General features: G+C 37.6%; 1 protein-coding gene across 2 annotated transcripts in view; it reads left to right on the top strand.

The window, feature by feature from the left end:
- Positions 1 to 20,147, top strand: part of ENPP6 (ectonucleotide pyrophosphatase/phosphodiesterase 6) — a 183,199-nt gene extending 163,052 nt beyond the window's left edge. Inside the window, exons 7-8 of one of the 2 annotated variants that reach the window (XM_051963753.1) lie at positions 5,862 to 5,985; positions 17,894 to 20,147. In XM_051963753.1, coding sequence (XP_051819713.1) covers positions 5,862 to 5,985; positions 17,894 to 18,099 — 330 coding nt within the window. In that variant the 3' untranslated portion in view covers positions 18,100 to 20,147. Of the gene's footprint in view, positions 1 to 5,861; positions 5,986 to 6,294; positions 6,787 to 17,893 lie in introns of those variants that run through there. The other variant, XM_051963754.1, reaches the window with a different exon arrangement.
- Positions 20,148 to 20,544: the final 397 nt, after the last annotated feature.

Here is a 20,544-nt window from a genome sequence, read left to right as displayed (position 1 = left end):
TCCCAGGTGGAGAGGACCCAAGGCCCCTGACCCACCATGAGGCTCATAGCAGTTCTTTCCTCATTTGTCACCCCAAGAAAAGGAAACTGGATTTAGTTGGTTGGTACATTTTATAGACATAATCCGTTTCAGTTTAATCAGACCTCAATTAAAAGGCCTTTTTTCCTTATTTAGGAAGCAAACATGTAACAGTCACAGAATACCTATTCATATTCTAAACTGATGCAAGGTCCCTCCATCCTACATTATCAAACATTTCCAAAATTAGGCTCATCGCTTATACATGCTCCCCAACTTTGGCTAGGCCCTCATTACATTGGTATACCTAATGTTTCCCTGGTACCTGGAATACAGCAAATGCTTAATGAATTTTTATGAATGACTGATTTAATCCAAAACCATCTAATTCATTAAAAACCATCACCAAGACCAATAGTTTATTTGAAATAATTTAACTCTCAGCATATACTTGTAGCATTAATTGCTTTCTCTAATGATGTTCACATAACTGAATCTTTGTGCTTATTGAAGTCCTTGGATCCATTTATCTGAATTCAGAATCATAAAATCATAAACGTTAAAGAGAAAAAGGATCATAAAGGTCAATGAGTCCAATCCCCTCACTTTATAGAAGAGGAAATTGATGTTTAGAGAATGACTGTCCAAGGTCATCCAGCTAATTAATGACAGACCTGGGATTTGAACCCATACCTTTTGATTCCCAAACTAGTGTTCTTTCTACTTCTCCAGACTGTCCCCTTGGAACTAATCCTTTTAACCTGTTACATTACTTCCATAATCAGAAATAATAATTAGCATTGTTGTTAATAATACTAATGCCCTGATTAGAATTGTAGCAGTTATAGCTGTGTAAGCAGAGAGAGTGAAAAAGCAACACATTCATTAAATTAGCTGATGAAGCTAAATTGGGAGGTGTTGTGATCATCACTGAAGACAAACAGGGAGAAGATAGAAATGACAGCAATATAGAAATGCTGCCAGGTAATAATGTAGAATCAACCTGGGCAGTTATTAATGACACCTGGGGAATGAAGGAAGGGCTGATGGAAATTCAGGAAACAGAAATTCAACAAAACAGAGAGGTTTGAAAAAGCAATAATGCAAAGGAGAGATTTACAGGGTGTGAGTGGATGAGCATGCAATGCAACATGGCAGCTAGACAAGGAGTGAGGGGCCCACCCTTGCAATCCTTGCCACACTGTCCCAAGTGATGAGCAGGTTTCTCCCAACAGCTAGTGGCATCTGGGGATTGTTGGGAGTGTACGGGTGCCTGAGAAGAACTCCAAGATAATATTGGCAAGTCTCCTGGCTCCACTGAGCCTGCTGGTTGCTTTAGGTTTCCAATGATCTGCTCATTTAATAGGTGGGAAGGAATGATTGGTCTTGGGCAGTGGGGTCAGTACAGTGGAAAGATTAGGAAACTGGGGGATTTGGGTGTGGAAGAATATATGAATTGTGATCTGTGAAGCAAAGGGAAGATTCCCTCTCTAATAACTATGATGAATACAAGTAAATGGTTGGGGCATTTCTGCACAATTAATTATCAAGGGATGCTAGAGGATGGAATGGGGTCTGAGATGGGTATAGACTGGGTTAGATTAGACTTAGTGGGAGAATATAGTGAAAGATAATCAAGTTGAGGTAGCAATGGAGGACAGAACAATGTGGCACCTTTGGGGGTTATTCTTGGGTCTCTCTCCTGTTAGATTTCCCCTCACTTCAGGTTTTCCAGGAGATGCTATTGGAGCATTTGGAGGAAATTGGTATCACAAATTTAGAGCTAGGAAGGATCTCAAAAATCACTGAGAACAGCTCCTTCATTTTGTAGATGAAAAAACTGAGTTTAGAGAGTGATCCTCTGAAGTGTCTTGCAACAAAATAATTTTGAAATTATAATTTTGGGGCAATTTAGTCATTCTATTAATAAGACCAGCATATTATTAATAAAAGAATGGTCATTTGGCCACTTCTCTTAGACCAAAGACAATCATGGCAGACTCAGAGCTTATGTAGTCTTTTGGAAGATGAGTGGCAATCAACTCTGATTGGTTAATAAGTAGACCATTTTAAAATGAGGGACTGAGAGTAATATCACATCATCTTTGGACAGAAAGTTTAATCTCTATACGCATAGCACCCCTAGCCTTGGTCCATCTATTCAAAGAATATATACCCCATCCAAGTCTGACAGAACAAAGTGAGCACCTTGGTAGGTAGGCTTCCTACTCTAATCTCATCATCAACAATGTCCTTCAAAAGATGAATTTTTAAATTAGGATTTTAGAAAAAGGGGAGACTCTGGATCTCCTCAAGTTATTAGTCATTAATAATTTCTCTCAGTTTCATGCAGGATTAGTAGGGATTTTTGCCAAATATACATTGGACTAGATGGCCTTGAGGGTCCCTTGCAACTTTGAGTTTGGGAATTTCTCCTCTTGCAGGGTAACTATGGGGAGGAAGAGTACTTGAGGATGTCACAATTGGCTCAGGCTCTTCCAATGATCTCAGATAACCAGCACCAGAGTTAGAGATGTAAGACATGATGGGAGCATTGCTCAGATGCACCCTAGCTGTCTCTCTGAAGATTACCTGTCTCTGTACTCTCTCATTTGTCTTTCCCACATACCTCTTCCATCCTCTGCTCTGCCTCTTAATGTCACTTGTTTTAAACTCACCACAAATATTACCTTCTAACATGAAGCCTTTGTTGATCCTCTCAGTTGATATTACCCTGCCTCCAAAATTAATATATAATATTTCTTCTTCTTCTTCTTCTTCTTCTTCTTCTTCTTCTTCTTCTTCTTCTTCTTCTTCTTCTTCTTCTTCTTCTTCTTCTTCTCTCTCTCTCTCTCTCTTCTCTCTCTCTCTCTCTCTCTCTCTCTCTCTCTCTCTCTCTCTCTCCTATCTCCTTTGCTCTCTTTCTCTGTCTTTTTCCCCCTCCCACTCTCTCTCCATCTCTGACCCTCTCTGCTTCTCTCTCTCCTCCTTCTCTCTCCTTCCCTCCATTCTTCCCTCTTTCCCTCTCAAAGAGGGAGCTCTTTCCTCCTTCCTTCTTTTCTTCCCTACTTTCCTCCCTTCTTTTCTCTCCCTAACCCTCCCCCTTCTACACACACACACACACACACACACACACACACACACACACACACACACACACATTGTCCTAACAGAATGTAAGCTCTTTGATAGCAAGGACTGTTTAATTTTTGCCAGTGTATTCCTAACCTCTATCACACTGCCTGCCACATAGTAGGTGACTTCCTTGCTTCTAATTGAATCAATTAGAGAAGGATGCTGATGGTAGCACTGGGCATTATTAGGTAATAGAGAACACCAAAAAATGGTTGATCATCACTCCCCAACTTATCCATCAAGCTTATTATCAATCACTTTGGTTTCTCACATTGATAAAATTGAAATATCATCACGGAATGTGTTATAAATGTACCAAGTTCCTTAAAATTTTAGAACATTCAAGATTTTCTTTAAATGTCTTTTGGTTCACTAATAATGAAGCATCTACAAGTATTAGTCATTAGAAGAAGGCAAAATATAATATTGAGCAGGTCTTGAAACAACCACAAGAAAGTCCTTTTGAAGGAAGTTGGTAATGGTTAACCTGAAGAAGAAGAAACTGACATTCCAGTCCTACCACTGGCTAGCTATGTGATTCTAGCCAACTTACTCCACTTATCCAGGCCTCGATTTTCTCATTTGAAAAATGGGCTGGAGAAGGAAATGGCAAAGCACTCCAGTATCTTTGATAAGAAAACCCCAAATGGGGTCACAAAAATCGGGATATAGCTGAAAAAAAATTGACTAAAATATTATTATACTATTTGCCCAGACATTGTAAGATGTCCCTGAACTGGAGAATTCAAAGACAAAACAACAACAACAAAACAATTACCTACCCATAAAGTGTTTGCAATCTATGAAGGATATATGAAAATATCCAAAATATATGCATCATAAATGCAAGAGAGACACTAGCATCTGGGGAGAATAAGGAAACACTCAGGTAGGAGGGAAGTGGTATTTAGGTTGAAGAAACTCAGAACATTTAAGAGTTGGCTGGAAAAGGGGAGTACATTCCACATGGGAAGGGGGAGAAGAGAGAGAATATCTTGAGCAAAGGATGGGAGATGAGTGTCATATGTGAGAAACAGCAAGAAGACTGCTTTGGCTCAGTCTCAGAGTGTGTGAAGGAAAATAATGTAGAATAAGACTGGAAAGGTTCTTTGGCACTTATAAAGAGTTTTTAATGCCAGATAGAGGCTGTATTTCATCCTAGAGGTAACATGGAGCCATGTTGTACAATTGTTTTTCAGTTATATCTTACTCTTTGTGAACTCATTTCGGGTTTTCTTGGCAGACATACTGGAGTACTTTGTCGTTTACATCTCCAGCTCATTTGACAGAGGAGGAAACTGAGACAAATAAGAGCCATGTTGTACAATTGTTTTTCAGTTATATCTTACTCTTTGTGAACTCATTTTGGGTTTTCTTGGCAGACATACTGGAGTACTTTGTCGTTTACATCTCCAGCTCATTTGACAGAGGAGGAAACTGAGACAAATAAGAGCCATGTTGTACAATTGTTTTTCAGTTATATCTTACTCTTTGTGAACTCATTTTGGTTTTCTTGGCAGACATACTGGAGTACTTTGTCGTTTACATCTCCAGCTCATTTGACAGAGGAGGAAACTGAGACAAATAAGAGCCATGTTGTACAATTGTTTTTCAGTTATATCTTACTCTTTGTGAACTCATTTTGGGTTTTCTTGGCAGACATACTGGAGTACTTTGTCGTTTACATCTCCAGCTCATTTGACAGAGGAGGAAACTGAGACAAATAAGATTAAGAAACTTCTCCAGGTCTCACAACTAGTGAGTGTTTGAGGCTGGATTTGAACTCGGAACCAGAATTCTATCCATTATATCACTATAACAACAAGAAAACTTCCATTTATAGTGTTTAATATGTGTTAATATATATATATATAAATATATATCTGTGTAAGTATACATATGTGTGTATATATATATACATATATATACATATACATATATAAGTATACAGTCCTTTCAGTTGCATCTGAATCTTTGTGATCCCATTTGGGTTACTACTAAGTGTGTGAGATCAGATTTGAACTCAGGAGGTTAAGTCCTCCTGATTCTAGATCCAGGACTTTATTGCATTACCTTCAACAATAACATCTTCCATCTACATTAACATATTTATAATATATATTATATATAAAATATACATGTAAGAATGTGTGTGTGTGTGTGTGTGTGTGTGTGTGTGTGTAACTTGTGTATACATAGTAGTTTTCCCATTACAATATAGTTCCTTCAGTTCAGGGACTGTAGTTTTGCCTTTTTTTGTACTGCTAGCACTTAGCACAGTGCATGGCATATAGAAATCACTTAATAAATGCTTGCTGAGTAATAATAATACCTAGCATTTATATAGAGTTTGCAAAGTGCTTTATGAGGATTATCCTAGATGATCTTCACAACAATCCTGTGAATTAAGTGCTATTTCTCCTCCCCCCCCCATTTTACAGATAGGAAAACTGAGGCAAGTTAAGTGACCTGCCCCAAATCACACAATATTAACTATCAGAGGAAGAATTTGATCCCTGGTCTTTTTAACCTTTATATCCAATCTTCTTACTCATTATACTACCTAACTTAGCTCCTGGTGATTGCTCTAGAAATAGGAAAGAAGCCCTCTTTGACTCCAGTAGTAAGTTGGATTGATTAATCTCTGAGACCTTTGTCCTCATGAGATTCTAGTCACATGAGTATGTGTTTCCTTTTTTGATCCTCAGAAAAAAGAAGCACTCCCCTTCTGGATGAACAGCACAGGGAAGCGGGAAGGCTGGCAGCGAGGATGGCATGGCTATGACAATGAGCTCATGGACATGAGGGGGATCTTCCTAGCCTACGGACCCGGTAAGCCAATGAGAGAGTCCGCTTCCTTAGCCAGCTAGCTGGCAGAAACTTCTTTCCCAGAAGGCCTGGGCCAGCTCTCCCAGGATGCTCGGAGGGATTTCTTTCTGACCACTATTTATGAGGGAGCCTGCAAACCCACAGGTCTTCAACATCTTGTGCTGAATTTTTTTCAAATGCTTCCTGGGTTTGGCAAGTGTGGCCAAATACTTTTCCTCGTAAATTCTGAATCGTAAGGGCAGTGGGGGGAAAATGTATTCCATATGTCCGTGATTCGTTTTACACTTAATTCATCAAAATGTTATTTCACAGCTATCTGATGTCTGAGAAGGCTTATCAGCCCCGGCTGCTGACAGCTGTGTGCTTCAAACCTGCCACAGTCACTCCAGGGGGCTGAGAGAGAAACCTCTCCCAGCGATATTTCTAATGCTGAGCACTCTGCAGGGGCCAGGACAGTCCGTGCCAACTAGAAGTCTGGGTCAACACTCGATCAGATTTTCCTGGGACCCCGCGACCCAACTAGACTGCATTAAGAATAGTTCTTGCTTTAGAGCTAGGAGTGACCTCTGATGTCATCCTCCTCATTTGACAAATGAAAAAACTGATGCTCAGAAAGGAGCTTAAGCCACCATTGTCACACAGTTAAGAAGTAGCACAGGGCAGGACTTGAAACCAGGGCTTCCTGTCTTCAAATCCAGCACTTGTATTGCCTCTTGTACAGGAGTTCTTAATCTCGTCTGTGTCATGGACCCCTTGGCCACTTTGAGAACTTTTGAAATAAAGTACATGAAATTACAAAAGAAACCAATTCTGTTGAAATGCAATGATCAAAAATGTCTTTTCTTTAAACAGTTCATAGACTTAAAAAAAAAAAAAAGTTCATAGACTGTTAAGAACACTTTACTCTAGAAGCAAATTCAAATGACTGAATTGACCTCTCAACTCTCGCAAAATGCTTCCAAATTATTGGTTACTAGAACAGACAGATCTGCTGGGTCGGGGCAGAATTTCAGGAGCCTCTGGAGGTCTGATCCAGGCTTCTAGAACTAAAGTAGCACCAGATTAGCTTTTAGATGGGAGATGGCAAAGTAGCATTTGCTGGTATCATTCATCTTAATATCTTCCAGCAAAACTGGATCATTCACCATTTACCAATTTTGCCCTATCTATCTCCCACTTCAAGACCTTCACTCAGGGTGGACCCCATTCTTAGAATATATTGCTTTTCTGTATCTGCCTGCTGAAACCCTTCTTTTCCTTCTAGGCTTAGCTCAGGTACCAACTTCCTCAGGAATCCTTTTTTTTTTTTTTTTTAAATCATCTTTGCAGTTAAAAGTGAGCCCCACCCCTCTCTCATTCCTCATATTTTGTCTGTTTCTTTGCTTCACCTTTAGCACAATCTTATTTGCTTATGCGATTATAAGTCCCCAACCTCTCATTAAATCCTTAACAAAATCCTAAATCCTAACTAACAAAATCCTAACTAAAAGAAATTGTGATGTTTTCCAACTTATAACAGATACTTTTAAAAAAAGTTTGTTGGACTGAATTGATTTTGTCAAACTAGATTTCACGATGAACAGATGTTCACACAGACCATATATGAACTTCTTCCATCTCCCCCTGTACAAACAAAGTGTTCATGATGATTATCTTTCCCATCTGCAGGAAAGCTGGCCAGATCATCAGCTGCTCTTGATTCTTTCTTTCCCAATCCTCACATTCAATAGCTATAGACCTAAACTTGCTCTACTTCTTCCAAACATGATGCTAGCAGCTATTGCTCAGCCTTTTAAAAATTTCTCAAGCTGCCACACTTCCTAGTAACACTAAAAATAAAGATCTGATGAAAGTCAATTAGGAAAGGTCTTATAATACATGGAAGGTAAATATATTATGCTTTATAGTTCATTATATATATGTTCGTTCTTTATAGTCATGTACAGTAACTCTTTGTGACCTCATTTAGGGTTTTCTTAGAAAAGATACTAAAATGACTCACCATTTTATTATTTAGCTCATTTTGCAAATGAAAAAACTGAGGCAAACAGAATTAAGTGACTTGCTTAGAGTCACACAGGTAAATAAATGTCTGAAGCTGAATTTGAATTTAGATTTTCCTGACTCCAGTTCCAGAGCTCTATCCACTGTGGCACCTAGATGCCCCAAGTATTTTAATACTCCTACTGAATATTCTAACTCTCTTAACCCCTAGTTCAGTATATGATGAAGCCAGTGTGGCCTCAATAAGGTTTGGTTAGCTATTGCTATTTCCAGTGATGGAGGCAACCAGGTGATTCAGTGGATAGAGTGCTGAGCTGTGTGACCACTTTGTTTTCTCATCTGTCAAATGTGTTGGAGAAGGAAATGGCAAACTAATCTAGTATCTTTGTCAAGAAAACCCCAAATAAATAGGGGCAGCCTGATGATGCAGTAGATAGAGTACTGTCTGGAGGGAGGAAAACCCAAGTTCAAATCTAGCCTCAGACACTTAAAGCTTAGGAGTTGTGTGACTCTGGGCAAGTCACTTAACCCCAATTTCCTCACCAAGAAAAAAAAGGAAACTCCAAATGGGATCACAAAGAGTTGGACACAATGAAAACACTGACCAACAAAAACTTCCTCACTCCAAGTCTTCCAAGTTCTAGCTAGATTGGTTGCAGAGATGAGTTGGTTCAGTAAGTGATCAGAACTACTGCAGCCTTAAAGATTATCTAGTTAAATCCCTTCGTATTAAAGATGTTTGAATTTAGACTTAGCTGGAAAGGTCCTGGCTCAAAATCACATAACCAACCAGTGATTGAATCTGGAACAGCCAGCCACCTGACCGGCCTCTTCCATAAAGGGGAACAAAGTATAGCACAATGGAAATGGAGGAAGAAGTCCAAAGTCTCTGTATTATTTGCTACCCATGTGCCTTGGAGAAAGTTATTTAACTTAAATTGAGATATTGAGTGGCTTCACATGCTCAAATTTGCACCAAAAAAAAAAGAGTAAGGATGATTAGGAGGGTGAGAGAGACAGTGTCCTACAAGAATGAATGAGTTTGTTTTGCCTTTTAAACACACATAAGAGCCTACTATGTGCTAATCTTTGAGCTAACTGTTTTTTTTTTTTAATATGATCTTCTTTTATCCTCACAATAACCCGGGGTGATTTGTGCTTATTAGTATTCCCATTTTACAGAGAAGAAAACTGAATCAAATGGAGTTCAAAGACCTGGATTTAAATCAGGTTTGTTTTGTTTTACTTTGCTTTTTGAGGCAATTGGAGGTAAGTGACTTATCCAGGTTTATACAGCTACTAATTATCTGAGGCCAAATTTGAACTCAGGTTCTGCTGCTCCAAGGTTGGTACTCTATCCAATGTGTCACCTAGTTACCTCAAAAACTCTTTTCTAAATGAGCCCTCTCTATTAATAAATGCATCTGTGTATGTTGTTTTCCTCGTGTTGTTTCCTGTACCTCCGTATTGGTTTCCTCATCTGTCAAAAGGGGAGGAAACTAATAGCACCCACCTGAGAGGATTTTTGTGGGAATTGATTAAATAATTTATCTGAAGTGCTTGGTAAATTCTGGACTGCCGTATAAATATCAGCTATTATTATTCTCCTGAGAAGGGTTGGAAACCGCTCCATGGTCATCTCTCAGCCATTTCTAACTTTTTAAACTCAGATCCTGACTGTGGCATTTAGATCATGCTAGATCCCTGCTGCTAGTGATAGATTGCTCCAATTTCAGAACTCCTTCTATCACATCTGCTTCCTATGGACACAGGACATTGGACCCCAGGGATTTTAATCAAGAATATTACTTTCTCTAGAGAACAACAACAATAACAAACAACAACAAAAGAGATAGATCATGAATTCAAAACAGTTGTTGTTAGGAAGATTGCACTAAACATGGGGTGGAGTTGGGGGTGGGGGAGAAAGGAGGAAGCTAAAAGCATTACTTCAAGCAGAACAACGTTTAGCCTCAAACCAAAGAACCTTCTAAAACAAAATACCCATAGCTGAATCAGGTTAAACTTAAATTCACTGGGGAGACATTGTCCAAGGAATAAGTGCTGTCATATTTTCCCCCAAGACTCAAAGCTTTCAATCACTCACAGCCAGAAGCAAGCCCTCCACCCTTCACTCTCCCCCCACTCCCTTCCACAAGAACTAATTGCAAAAATGTTTCCAGGCAGAACAGGCCTCTGCAACTTCATCCGAGCCAAGTTTCTGGCTTCAATTGCTCTTCAATTCTCCTAAAAGGTTGAACAGCTTTATGCTCTGCCTAGCTTATTCCAGAGAAAATGTTAGAGGCTGGCCTTTCTGAGATATCTCACTGGGCTCTGAGATAAAGGCCCAGCCCTCTGGAATCCTGGTACGTGCCTACAGCTTAGGTAAGAAGCCTGACATCCCTGCTGTTGCTGAGATACAGCCCAAGAGGGCTGAGGCCTTCCAGAGCTTGTCAAGGATTACAAAAACGAAAAGGAAAAAGAGTTTGCAAAAAAGGCAGTTTTCCTTTGGCTGAGCCCAGGTTCTGATCCGCATGGTCTTATCTTGTCCAAGAGAACTCCACATTCAAGATAAGGTGAAGATTTAGTGACCTCTGCACAAATTCAACAAGCCACATTTGGAAAACAGACCTAGGGGAACAGTGACAAGTCCCATCTGTGTAGTTTATCATCTCAGAAAGAACTATATTTTATACATACTTTTTTTTTCAACTTGCATTTAAAATCTGAATTAAACAAAAAGTCGTACTGAGTGTCAATGCACTCTGGACCAAAGAAGAGGAAGGAAAACGTGGAGAAAGGAACAAGCATTTATTAAGTGCCTTCTATGTGCCAAGCACTATACTAGAGTATTGTAAATTTTTTCTCATTGGATCCTCATAACAATACTGTAAAGCAGGAGTTATTTTAATCCCCATTTTACAGAAGAGAACACTGCTGAGTTCAAATGACTTAACCCGAGTTAATACAATTAATAGATGTCTGGGGCTAGATTTGAACTCAGGCCTACCTTGCTCCAGGCCCAGTATATTCCACCACCTAACAGAGCATAAAGGCCAGAGCACTAGAGTGATTCTCTGGGGAGCTGGGTTCTAATCTTAGCTCTCTGAAAGGAAACTTAGAAACCCTCTAATCTCTCATTATACAGATATGGAAATTGAGGCCCAGAGAGACAAAAATGATTTGCCCAAAGTCCCATTTAAGTCCCAGAAGTATGATTTAAATTGGGGTTCAATTAAAGTACATTGTTTTCTCGAGACTCCCTTGCCCATAAGCCACTACATATTATTATATATCATCTACATAATAGTATATATTTATAATATTTATGATACATATAATATATAATGTTTATATTTATATATAATCTTTATTAAGTCAAATATAATTATATTTAATTATCATCAATAATTATTCAATATTAACTATAATTAATTATGTAAGCAGTAAATTACAATAAATATCTCTTAATAATATGATGTATATTATGTTATTCTATATTCTATATAATGTTATACAATATCAAATACTCCCTACAGCAGGCCACTCTGTATCTTAGTTTCTTTATCTGTAAACTAAGGGCCTTCTATCCTCTTTTGCTTTGGCAGGGACCGTGGGGAAGCAATAAGAAAGGAGACAGAGGATGCCAAGAATGACACCATTTTTAGGCCCCCCTCAAGCTTTCTCTTATTTGTCGGTACTCTAAACATGAGATCTTTCCCTAGTGACCAATGAGTAGACATGTTGGCCAGGGCAGCTGAATCATGTCCTATTTGACCATAGATGACCTCTATTATCCCTTCAAGCTCTGTCATTTTGCTTATGAATCAGAATTTCCAGACTTCCCCCATCCCCATCCCAAGACTACATTTTTTGGAAATCCAAAGTCAGGAGCAGAGGAGACCAAATTGGATTCAGAGATTCTAGTGAGAGACTTTGATGGGGTTTGATGGTGCAGGAGTTGTTCACATTGGGGCTTGTGGCTCCTAAGTCACCTAGGGCACATTCAAATACTTACTCCAGAAACACCAGCACCAAAGAGAACCTCCGTGTGATTATCAGAGAGACCATCTAGCCCAGGCATTCCTTTTGGATTTTGATTGTAGATTCTTTCCCCAAACCTAAGAATTCATAGATTCATAGAATCTTAGATTCTAAATACCCGAGTCCTGCAGTTATTCTGAGACAGAAAAATTCTTAGGGCTGGCTGAGAGCAAAGCCCCAGAGGACCAAATATAGGCAACTGCCCTAAAGCATCTCGGAGGTCTAGACACTCCTACCTGAAATTAAAGCTCTAGAAGGAGCCTGCCGGAGGATATAACCCGTGGCTGAAGGATTTAGAGGCATTCTGGGGGAGTCCAGCAATAGTGTACAAATGAGGCAGGGATCCAACCCAAATCTATGACTTGTTTTCTTAAGCTCAACTCCAGAAGGAGCAGTCTTAGAGAATGGAGAGCAGAAGGTCCCTCAGATCATTCCCAGAAACAGAGCCCAAGGCCTGTTCAGTCTCAATAATTAAATCAATAAACTTTCATTAAGTGTTTAGGTAGTATCCCAGCAGCAAGAGCAGCCTCAGGACATTTTAGGTACTGTACAGAAGGTGACTTGTGGTCCCAGTTAAGATACAGACTAAAACTCCTGGATACAATATAACTGGAACTACCCCTGAAACTTGTGGTGGGCTGTGACTCCAGTACAGGAGTAATCCCTCAACCCAATACCAGTAGAGAAGAACCTTAGAAGGTGCCTGTTGCAGGGAGAGAAACAAAGCAAGCCCCTAGGGAGAGCCTCAAGAATACCTTAAGTCTAGTCTGGTCTGGGCAAATCTGAATATAGCCTTAGTAACTGACATACTGCTCTACCTACTATCATGAATGGAAGATGAAATGAAAAAAGAAATGAATATTTGATCTCCTGAGCATCTTGATTTATTAAGCAATGCACACCAATTGCCTAACAAAGCAGGACCAAACCTCCTTACTTTAGGGTTGGGCCCCAAATACAGGGGGAGACACACTTTTATACGTTAAAAACAATTCAATAAGACCAAGTAATCAAAAGGAAACAATTAACCAGGAGACACATTGGAAATCTGATTTCTAATTGGATGAAAGATTCAGGGCTTTCTGAGTTGGGAGGGAGAGAGTCAACAGGTACAATTCTCTGAATTCAGAAAAGGAGATATCCCATTCCCTCAAGTGTCTGTAAACAATCAAAGAAATGTAGAAACAATAACTAATCAGTTTGGGGCCAGCTTTCAGATTACACATATGATTACTTGAGATACATAGTTGTGAAACAATTCCTTGAATCAATCTTTGCATCTGACTGGGTTTCTGATCAGCATAATTTAGATTCTTGGTTAAGGGTTTCTAAACAAGAGGTAAAAAGTCTATGCAGGACTAAGTTCACCAATACAATAAAGATTTTCTCCCAATTCTTGTAATTGAATAAAGTTTTTTTTTTTTACATGACAGAATTTGGACTAAATCCATAATTGAATACAAACTAAGCTAGCTCTAGATTTGAGTCACAAGATAGAGTCAATATGGTTCATTCAATTGCCACAATTAATCATTTACTATTCTAATACTGATTGATCCAGGTAGAGATCACTCCATAAGTAAATGAAAGCAAACTCTGACTATCATGAGGAATAACTTGGCATGAGAGATACCAAAGGAATAAACCTAAAGAGATTAGCAACCCCAGGTAAAGCCTCAGAGAAAAAAAATAATCTAGCCACATAGATTCCAACAGTCTGATAAGGAAATTAAATGAGATAGCAAATGGAAAAGCCAGAAAGGAAAGAATAGGATGGAAAGATAGAAAATATCATTCAAAAACTGAATATCCTAAAAAGTAGAATGGGTCAGATTGAAAACTATGTCTCAACAATACCATAAGATCAAAACAAGCCCTTCCAAAAACATTGGGGAAAAAAGAAAAGAAAACCAAATAAATATATCATCAAAAACAACTGAGCAACTGACCTAGAAAAAGGTTGAACATCTAAATCATATTCCTTGCTGTTTTGGGGAAGGGCAAAGTAAGAAAGGGAGGGGGGGAATACAAAATCTTTAAAAAATGAATATTTGAAAACTACCTTTACATATATTTGGATAAATAAATGAAGGGAAAAAGAAAAAAGATTGAAGAGAAACAATCGTATTTTCTTTTCTTAAAATGTTTGGATACCTTATTTTAAGCAATTATGAATGAATAACTCTTTAGAATCAGAGGACAACATGAATATATAAGGAAACTATTGATCAGCTTCAGAAAGAAACTCTAAAATGAAAACTCCAAGAAATATCATAGAGAATGTCCTGACCTTCTGGGTAAAAGAAAAAAAAAAAAAAGATGTTCAAATATCAAAGACCAGCAGGATTGCACAAGATTTAGCAGTTAATCCTTAAAAGAAGTGGAGAGTTTGAATATGATATTCCAAAATGCAAGGAATAAAAATTTACAATTAAGGATAACCTAAATATAATCTGACTGTAGAAAAATTCATGGAAAAGATTTCTAAACATTCCTGACGAAAATATGAGAACTGAATAGACGTGTAGAAATGGAAATAAGAATACAGGTACCAAGAGAAACATAGAAAGGTGCTTATATTTATATAATTGAAAAGGAATATGTGACAATAAATTGTTCACATGTTAACAGGGCAAATAAGAAACTAATGTCTTCTTAAAACCCTAATATCTTTTTTTTAAATAACTTTTTATTGACAGAACCCATGTCAGGGTAATTTTTTACAACATTATCCCTTGCACTCACTTATGTTCCGATTATTCCCCTCCCTGCCTCTACCCTCTCCCCCAGATGGCAAGCAATCCGAAACATGTTAAATAGGTTACAGTATATCCTAGATACAATATATGTGTGCAGAACCAAACAGTTCTCTTGTTGCACAGGGAGAATTGGATTCAGAAAGTATAAATAACCCGGGAAGAAAAGCAAAAATGCAAGCAGTTTATATTCATTTCCCAGTGTCCTTTCTTTGGGTGTAGCTGCCTCTGTCCATCCTTGATCAATTGAAACTGAGTTAGATCTCTTTGTCGAAGAAATCCACTTCCATCAGAATACATCCTCATACAGTATCGTTATTGAGGTATATAATGATCTCCTGGTTCTGCTCATTTCATTCAGCATCAGTTCATGTAAGTCTCACCAGTCCTCTCTGTATTCATCCTGCTGGTCATTTCTTACAGAACAATAATATTCCATAACGTTCATATACCAGAATTTACTCAACCATTCTCCAATTGATGGGCATCCTTTCATTTTCCAGTTTCTAGCCACTACAAACAGGGTATAAGCCCAGTAGAAACACTGCCGGATCAAAGGGTATGCACAGTTTGATAACTTTTTGAGCATAATTCCAAATTGCTCTCCAGAATGGCTGGATGTGTTCACAATTCCACCAACAATGTATCAGTGTCCCTGTTTTCCCACATCCCCTCCAACATTCTGCATTATCTTTCCCTGTCATTCTGGCCAATCTGACAGGTGTGTAGTGGTATCTCAGAGTTGTCTTAATTTGCATTTCTCTGATTAATAATGATTTGGAGCATATTTTCATATGGCGATAATTTTAATTTCTTCATCTGAGAATTGTCTGTTCATATCCTTTGACCATTTATCAATAGGAGAATGGCTTGATTTCTTATAAATTAGAGTCAATTCTCTATATATTTTGGAAATGAGGCCTTTATCAGAACTTTTGACTGTAAAAATGTTTTTCCAGTTTATTGTTTCCCTTCTAATCTTGTCTGCATTAGTTTTGTTTGTACAAAAACTTTTCAATTTGATATAATCAAAATTTTCTATTTTGTGGTTAATAATGATCTCTAGTTCTTTGGTCATAAATTCCTCCCTCTTCCACAGGTCTGAGAGGTAAACTATCCTATGCTCATCCAATTTATTTATAACTTCATTCTTTATGCCTAGGTCATGAACCCATTTTGACCTTATCTTGGTGTACAGTGTTAAGTGTGGGTCAATGCCTAGTTTCTGCCATACTAATTTCCAATTTTCCCAGCAATTTTTGTCAAATAATACGTTCTTATCCCAAAAACTGGGGTCTTTGGGTTTGTCAAACACTAGATTATTAAAGTTATTGACTAAAACCCTAATATCTTTAAGAGTAAAAGACAAAAATTAAAATAATGGACAATGGGTGATTTTGTTCTGCTTTAATGGTTGTGAGAGAAGAAAAATAGGAGAAACAGTACTGAAATCTCATGAATATTACTTTCATTTGAATTGCATTAAGCAAGACTGAATAAAATTATGTACACACATATGCACGCATACCACACACAAACATGCCACTCTATACCTAGTACACAAATTTCAGCATAGAAATACATTAAACTTAAAACAGAAATTATGTTGAACAGAGACAAGGGAAGGGTAAAGAGGAGTCTAAGATAGAGAGCAGATAGGTAAAGGAATTATAAACAAAACAATCTTGATAATTAAAAAGAAGACTATGAATGTAACATTAAAAACAAAGGAAGAAAGGGTAAAAATTGGGATCAAAGTTATGGTAAAGTGAAAAGAATATCAGTCTATCAATATGGCATATCAGAGAGAAAGTAGGGTTTTTTTCTTTATAAAATCACAAGTGTAAGGCAAATCCCTTCTCTTCTATCACCATTTTTTTTTTTTTAATAAAGAGGAAAGTGAGAGAAGAAGAGGTACAAGAGGACAGGCTGGAGATTTAACTTTATATAAAGTTAATTATTCATAACTCTGAATGTGAATGGAATTAACTTACTGATAAAATGGAAGAGGAAAATAGAATGGATTAGAAAACAAAATCCAATAATTAACTCGAAGAAAAAAAGATTATCTTAGAATTAAAATGAGGTGATAGAGTAAAATCTATTATGATGAAAAGCATGAAGCAGCATTAAAAAATGATGTTTTAGAAACTATGATCTTGAAATTAATGAAACAAATGCAAATGAAGGTGGCCTAGCTGTACCAGACCTAAAACTATATTATAAAGCAGCAATCATCAAAACCGTTTGGTACTGTTAGGTTTACAGGACAAAATAATCAATGACTATAGTAATCTAGTATTTGACAAACCCAAAGACCCACGCTTTGGGGATAAGAACTCACATTTGACAAAAATTGCTGGGCAAGTTGAAAATTAGTATGGCTGAAACTAGGCATTAACTCACACCTAACACCATATACTAAGATAAGGTTGAAATGGCTTCATGATTTAGACATAATGAGTGATAGTATAAACAAATAAGAACAAAGGAAAGTTAACTTCTCAGATCCATGGAGAAGGAAGGAATTTGTAGACAAAGAAGAACTGGAATGACTTGTCCAAGGTCATATAGCTAGTAAGTATCTGAGGCCAGATTTGAACTCAGAAAGATGAATCATTTTGATTCCAGATGTGACTTGTTATCTGCTGCATTACCTAGCTGCCTAAACTAAACAAAGTCTTCACAATACAGAAAGTGAGGGCATCTAGAATGGGGGTACAAAGTTCAATAATGGGGACATAGCTTCATTAATTTACAATTGATCAAATAAGATAATGTCTATAAATTGCTTATGCCTGGCACACAATAGGCACTTTCCTTCTAACTCTAACCAGTATGAAATGGAAGATAAAGAGAATGTAAAATCAAATTATACATATTGTTTGTTGATTGTGAAAAACCATTCCACTCAGTAAAATTGTGTTATGTTTTAAAAAAAAACACACACCTCTTATCTGCTGATAGCTCATTGGGTTTTGTCCATTTCATTGCCGTTTTTATCCTAAAGGTTTATACTGCCCAAGAAATACAACCATTCCCTCCTCCATTTTAATTCAGTCCTTCTCTGCTCATTAAGTGAGAGTCTCTTTGTATTTCCCTTTCAGATTTCAAGTCCAACTTCAGAGCGGCTCCAATCAGAGCAGTGGATGTTTACAATGTTATGTGCAAATTGGTCGGGATAGCACCACTGCCCAACAATGGCTCCTGGTCCCGAGTGGTATGCATGCTAAACAGCCAGCCTAGTGTGATGCATTCGGTGCAATTGAGCAGCTGTGCCCTAGCATTCATTCTCTTGTTACTATTTGTATAACAGATCTGATTCCTGGATTCCCAAAATAATATCAGTCAATATGTCTCCAAAATGGAAAGTTTCATTTCCTTCCTTTTGTATTTGAATAACAGCTTCATTAACAGAATCAAGGCTAGATAAATTATAAATGGACCATTTATGAGATGGTTATATACATACTCTCCTACACACAATTCTTTTTCTATTATTTTAAATCACTTTTTTTTTTTTTTTGCCTCAAGAAAGAGAACATCTCAGCTGTCTCTAATTCATCCAACTCTAAATCACTTGTTCTTCATACAAACTCAGGATAAATCAGCTGGGCGAAGGTCCTAGCATTTTGTCAACTAGACAGGCACCTGTACTGTTTCTGTCCCTAGACCCATCTCTGTCATGTTTTCTTGCCAAGAAGTCTCTCCCAAGATGGTCATGGCCTTTGTCATGATCATGTATAAGACATTAGCTGGTATTCACATCTATAATCTACATCGATTTCTTCCACTCAATATCAGAAAAGGCTTACATCAATGTCAATTATTTTGTCATGTTCCTAATCCAACCTAAAGGGAAATTGTGTGTCCTTTTGCATAGGTCCCTTTGCCTGTGGTTTAGGTGAAAAGTTTGTGAAACCCCAGTTTAAAACAAAGGGACTGGTTTATCCAAATTCTAAATGTATCAGTCTCTCTAGTCCTGGACTGTAGAAAGCCATATTAGAAATAAGCTATCATGAAGAATCAGAATAGCAGTGATCAGTCTCCAGAATCAGTGCTGGATAGAGACTTGCTGATATTTGAATGCTTATTCAATGGCAATGTCCTGATGCTGTTTCTTTAAAAAAAAAAAAAAAAAAAAAAAAAAAAAAAAAGACGGCTTCCCCTTAGAGTTTGCTCTGGTAAAGAAGAGACAGTATTCCGAGGTAGACAATGATATTATTAATCATGAATGCATGGGCATATTACCAAAAAAAAAAAAAAAACCTCACATGAAGGGAATTCTTTTTTAAGCTTCCACTAGAGATCAATAAATATACCAATAAGCATTATTAAGTGCCTACTATATAGCAGAGAGAGGCATAATAGAGTAGGTGATAGAGGGATGACTTGTAGCCAGGAAGACTCATCTATGACACATACTGACTGTATGACCCTGAGCAGGTCACTCTATTTCTCAGTGCCTGAGGCAACTCTAAGACTGCTGCTGAGAAAGCATTAATTTTTACTGATAGAATTTCTTCATCATAGTAGTGAAATCCCAGATCCAGTCCCTAGCCCTACTGTGTGTTGGCATCTTAGATACGGTGGGAGACAAAATATACATTGTAGAAGATCAGCAATGGAAGACAAACATGAAACAGTTCCGAAGTTGTTGAATTTTGTTTTTTATTTTCCATGTTGATGCAAATCATATCACAGCCCAGAATACCAAAGGAATGGGGGAGGCAGACCAAATTTATGCCAGTTGTTCAATAAATCATTCCTTGAGCAAGCATGCTGAACCAACCTCAGGCCCAACTTCTTTTGAAAATCACCAAGACTTGATGGAACAGGGATTCTTCTGTTACTATTTGTATAACTGATCTGATTCCTTGAATCTCCAAACTCTAATTTTTATGGAACAGATAACCATGAATCCGAGTGGAGATATTTTGAGTTTGTACTTTAACAATTTACTCCTAAAAATCTTTAGGGATTGAGATTTTTTTTGGGGGGAAGGCAGTTAAAAGCCTAGTTGGACATTTTCAAATGCCAAGAGTGATATTTCTGTCTTATTGCCTTACATATGAGAGCCACATGACTGTACCATAGATTGAATCCATCCAAGAAGATAACTTTTCATCTATCTCTGGCTAGCCATAAGATGTCTCAGGAGGAAAAGACCCTTCATGATGTTTACCTTGTGGGACAGTTGGGGGTTGCCTTTGTGTCATGAGTTGTAATGGTAAAGATTCATAGCTTTAAAAAAAATTCAAATTAATCTTGACAAAATTTCTGTTATCTCAGCAAAGATCTTTGTAATATGTTTTTAAAGCTCCAAGAACCATCAGGTCAATTGGAAAGAAATCAAATCAACCTTTGTTGTCTGGATTTATTTATTTTTTTGTGAACTAGACTTATATTATAAATGGTATAGGGAACTCTTAATGTAGAAACTCCTTCCACCAGAGATGATTGTTCTTTCTCTTCCTTAGATAGTTTTAGAGAGCTACCTACCTGGGAGCATTGATTTTGGGATTCAGTGAATTGCCCAGCATTACATAAATAATATGTGTGGAACAGGGTGGAGGTGAATTTGAACCCTGGTCTTCCTTGTAGAGAGTCTAAGTTGCTCTTCCTTTTACCATGCTGTCTTTTGTGTTCTCAGATTATTGAGAATAAAAGCAGTTTAGTGTTTGAAGAGCAGCTATTTTTTAAATTTCATTTTTCTTCCTTAATGGACAAAATTTTAATGAATTCCACTAAGCCCACA

This window comes from Antechinus flavipes, chromosome 6 (assembly GCF_016432865.1).
Source record: "Antechinus flavipes isolate AdamAnt ecotype Samford, QLD, Australia chromosome 6, AdamAnt_v2, whole genome shotgun sequence".
Classification (NCBI taxonomy): domain Eukaryota; kingdom Metazoa; phylum Chordata; class Mammalia; order Dasyuromorphia; family Dasyuridae; genus Antechinus; species Antechinus flavipes.
The sequence above is the reverse complement of the archived record's forward strand: the minus strand, read 5'-3'. Positions and strand labels throughout refer to the sequence as shown.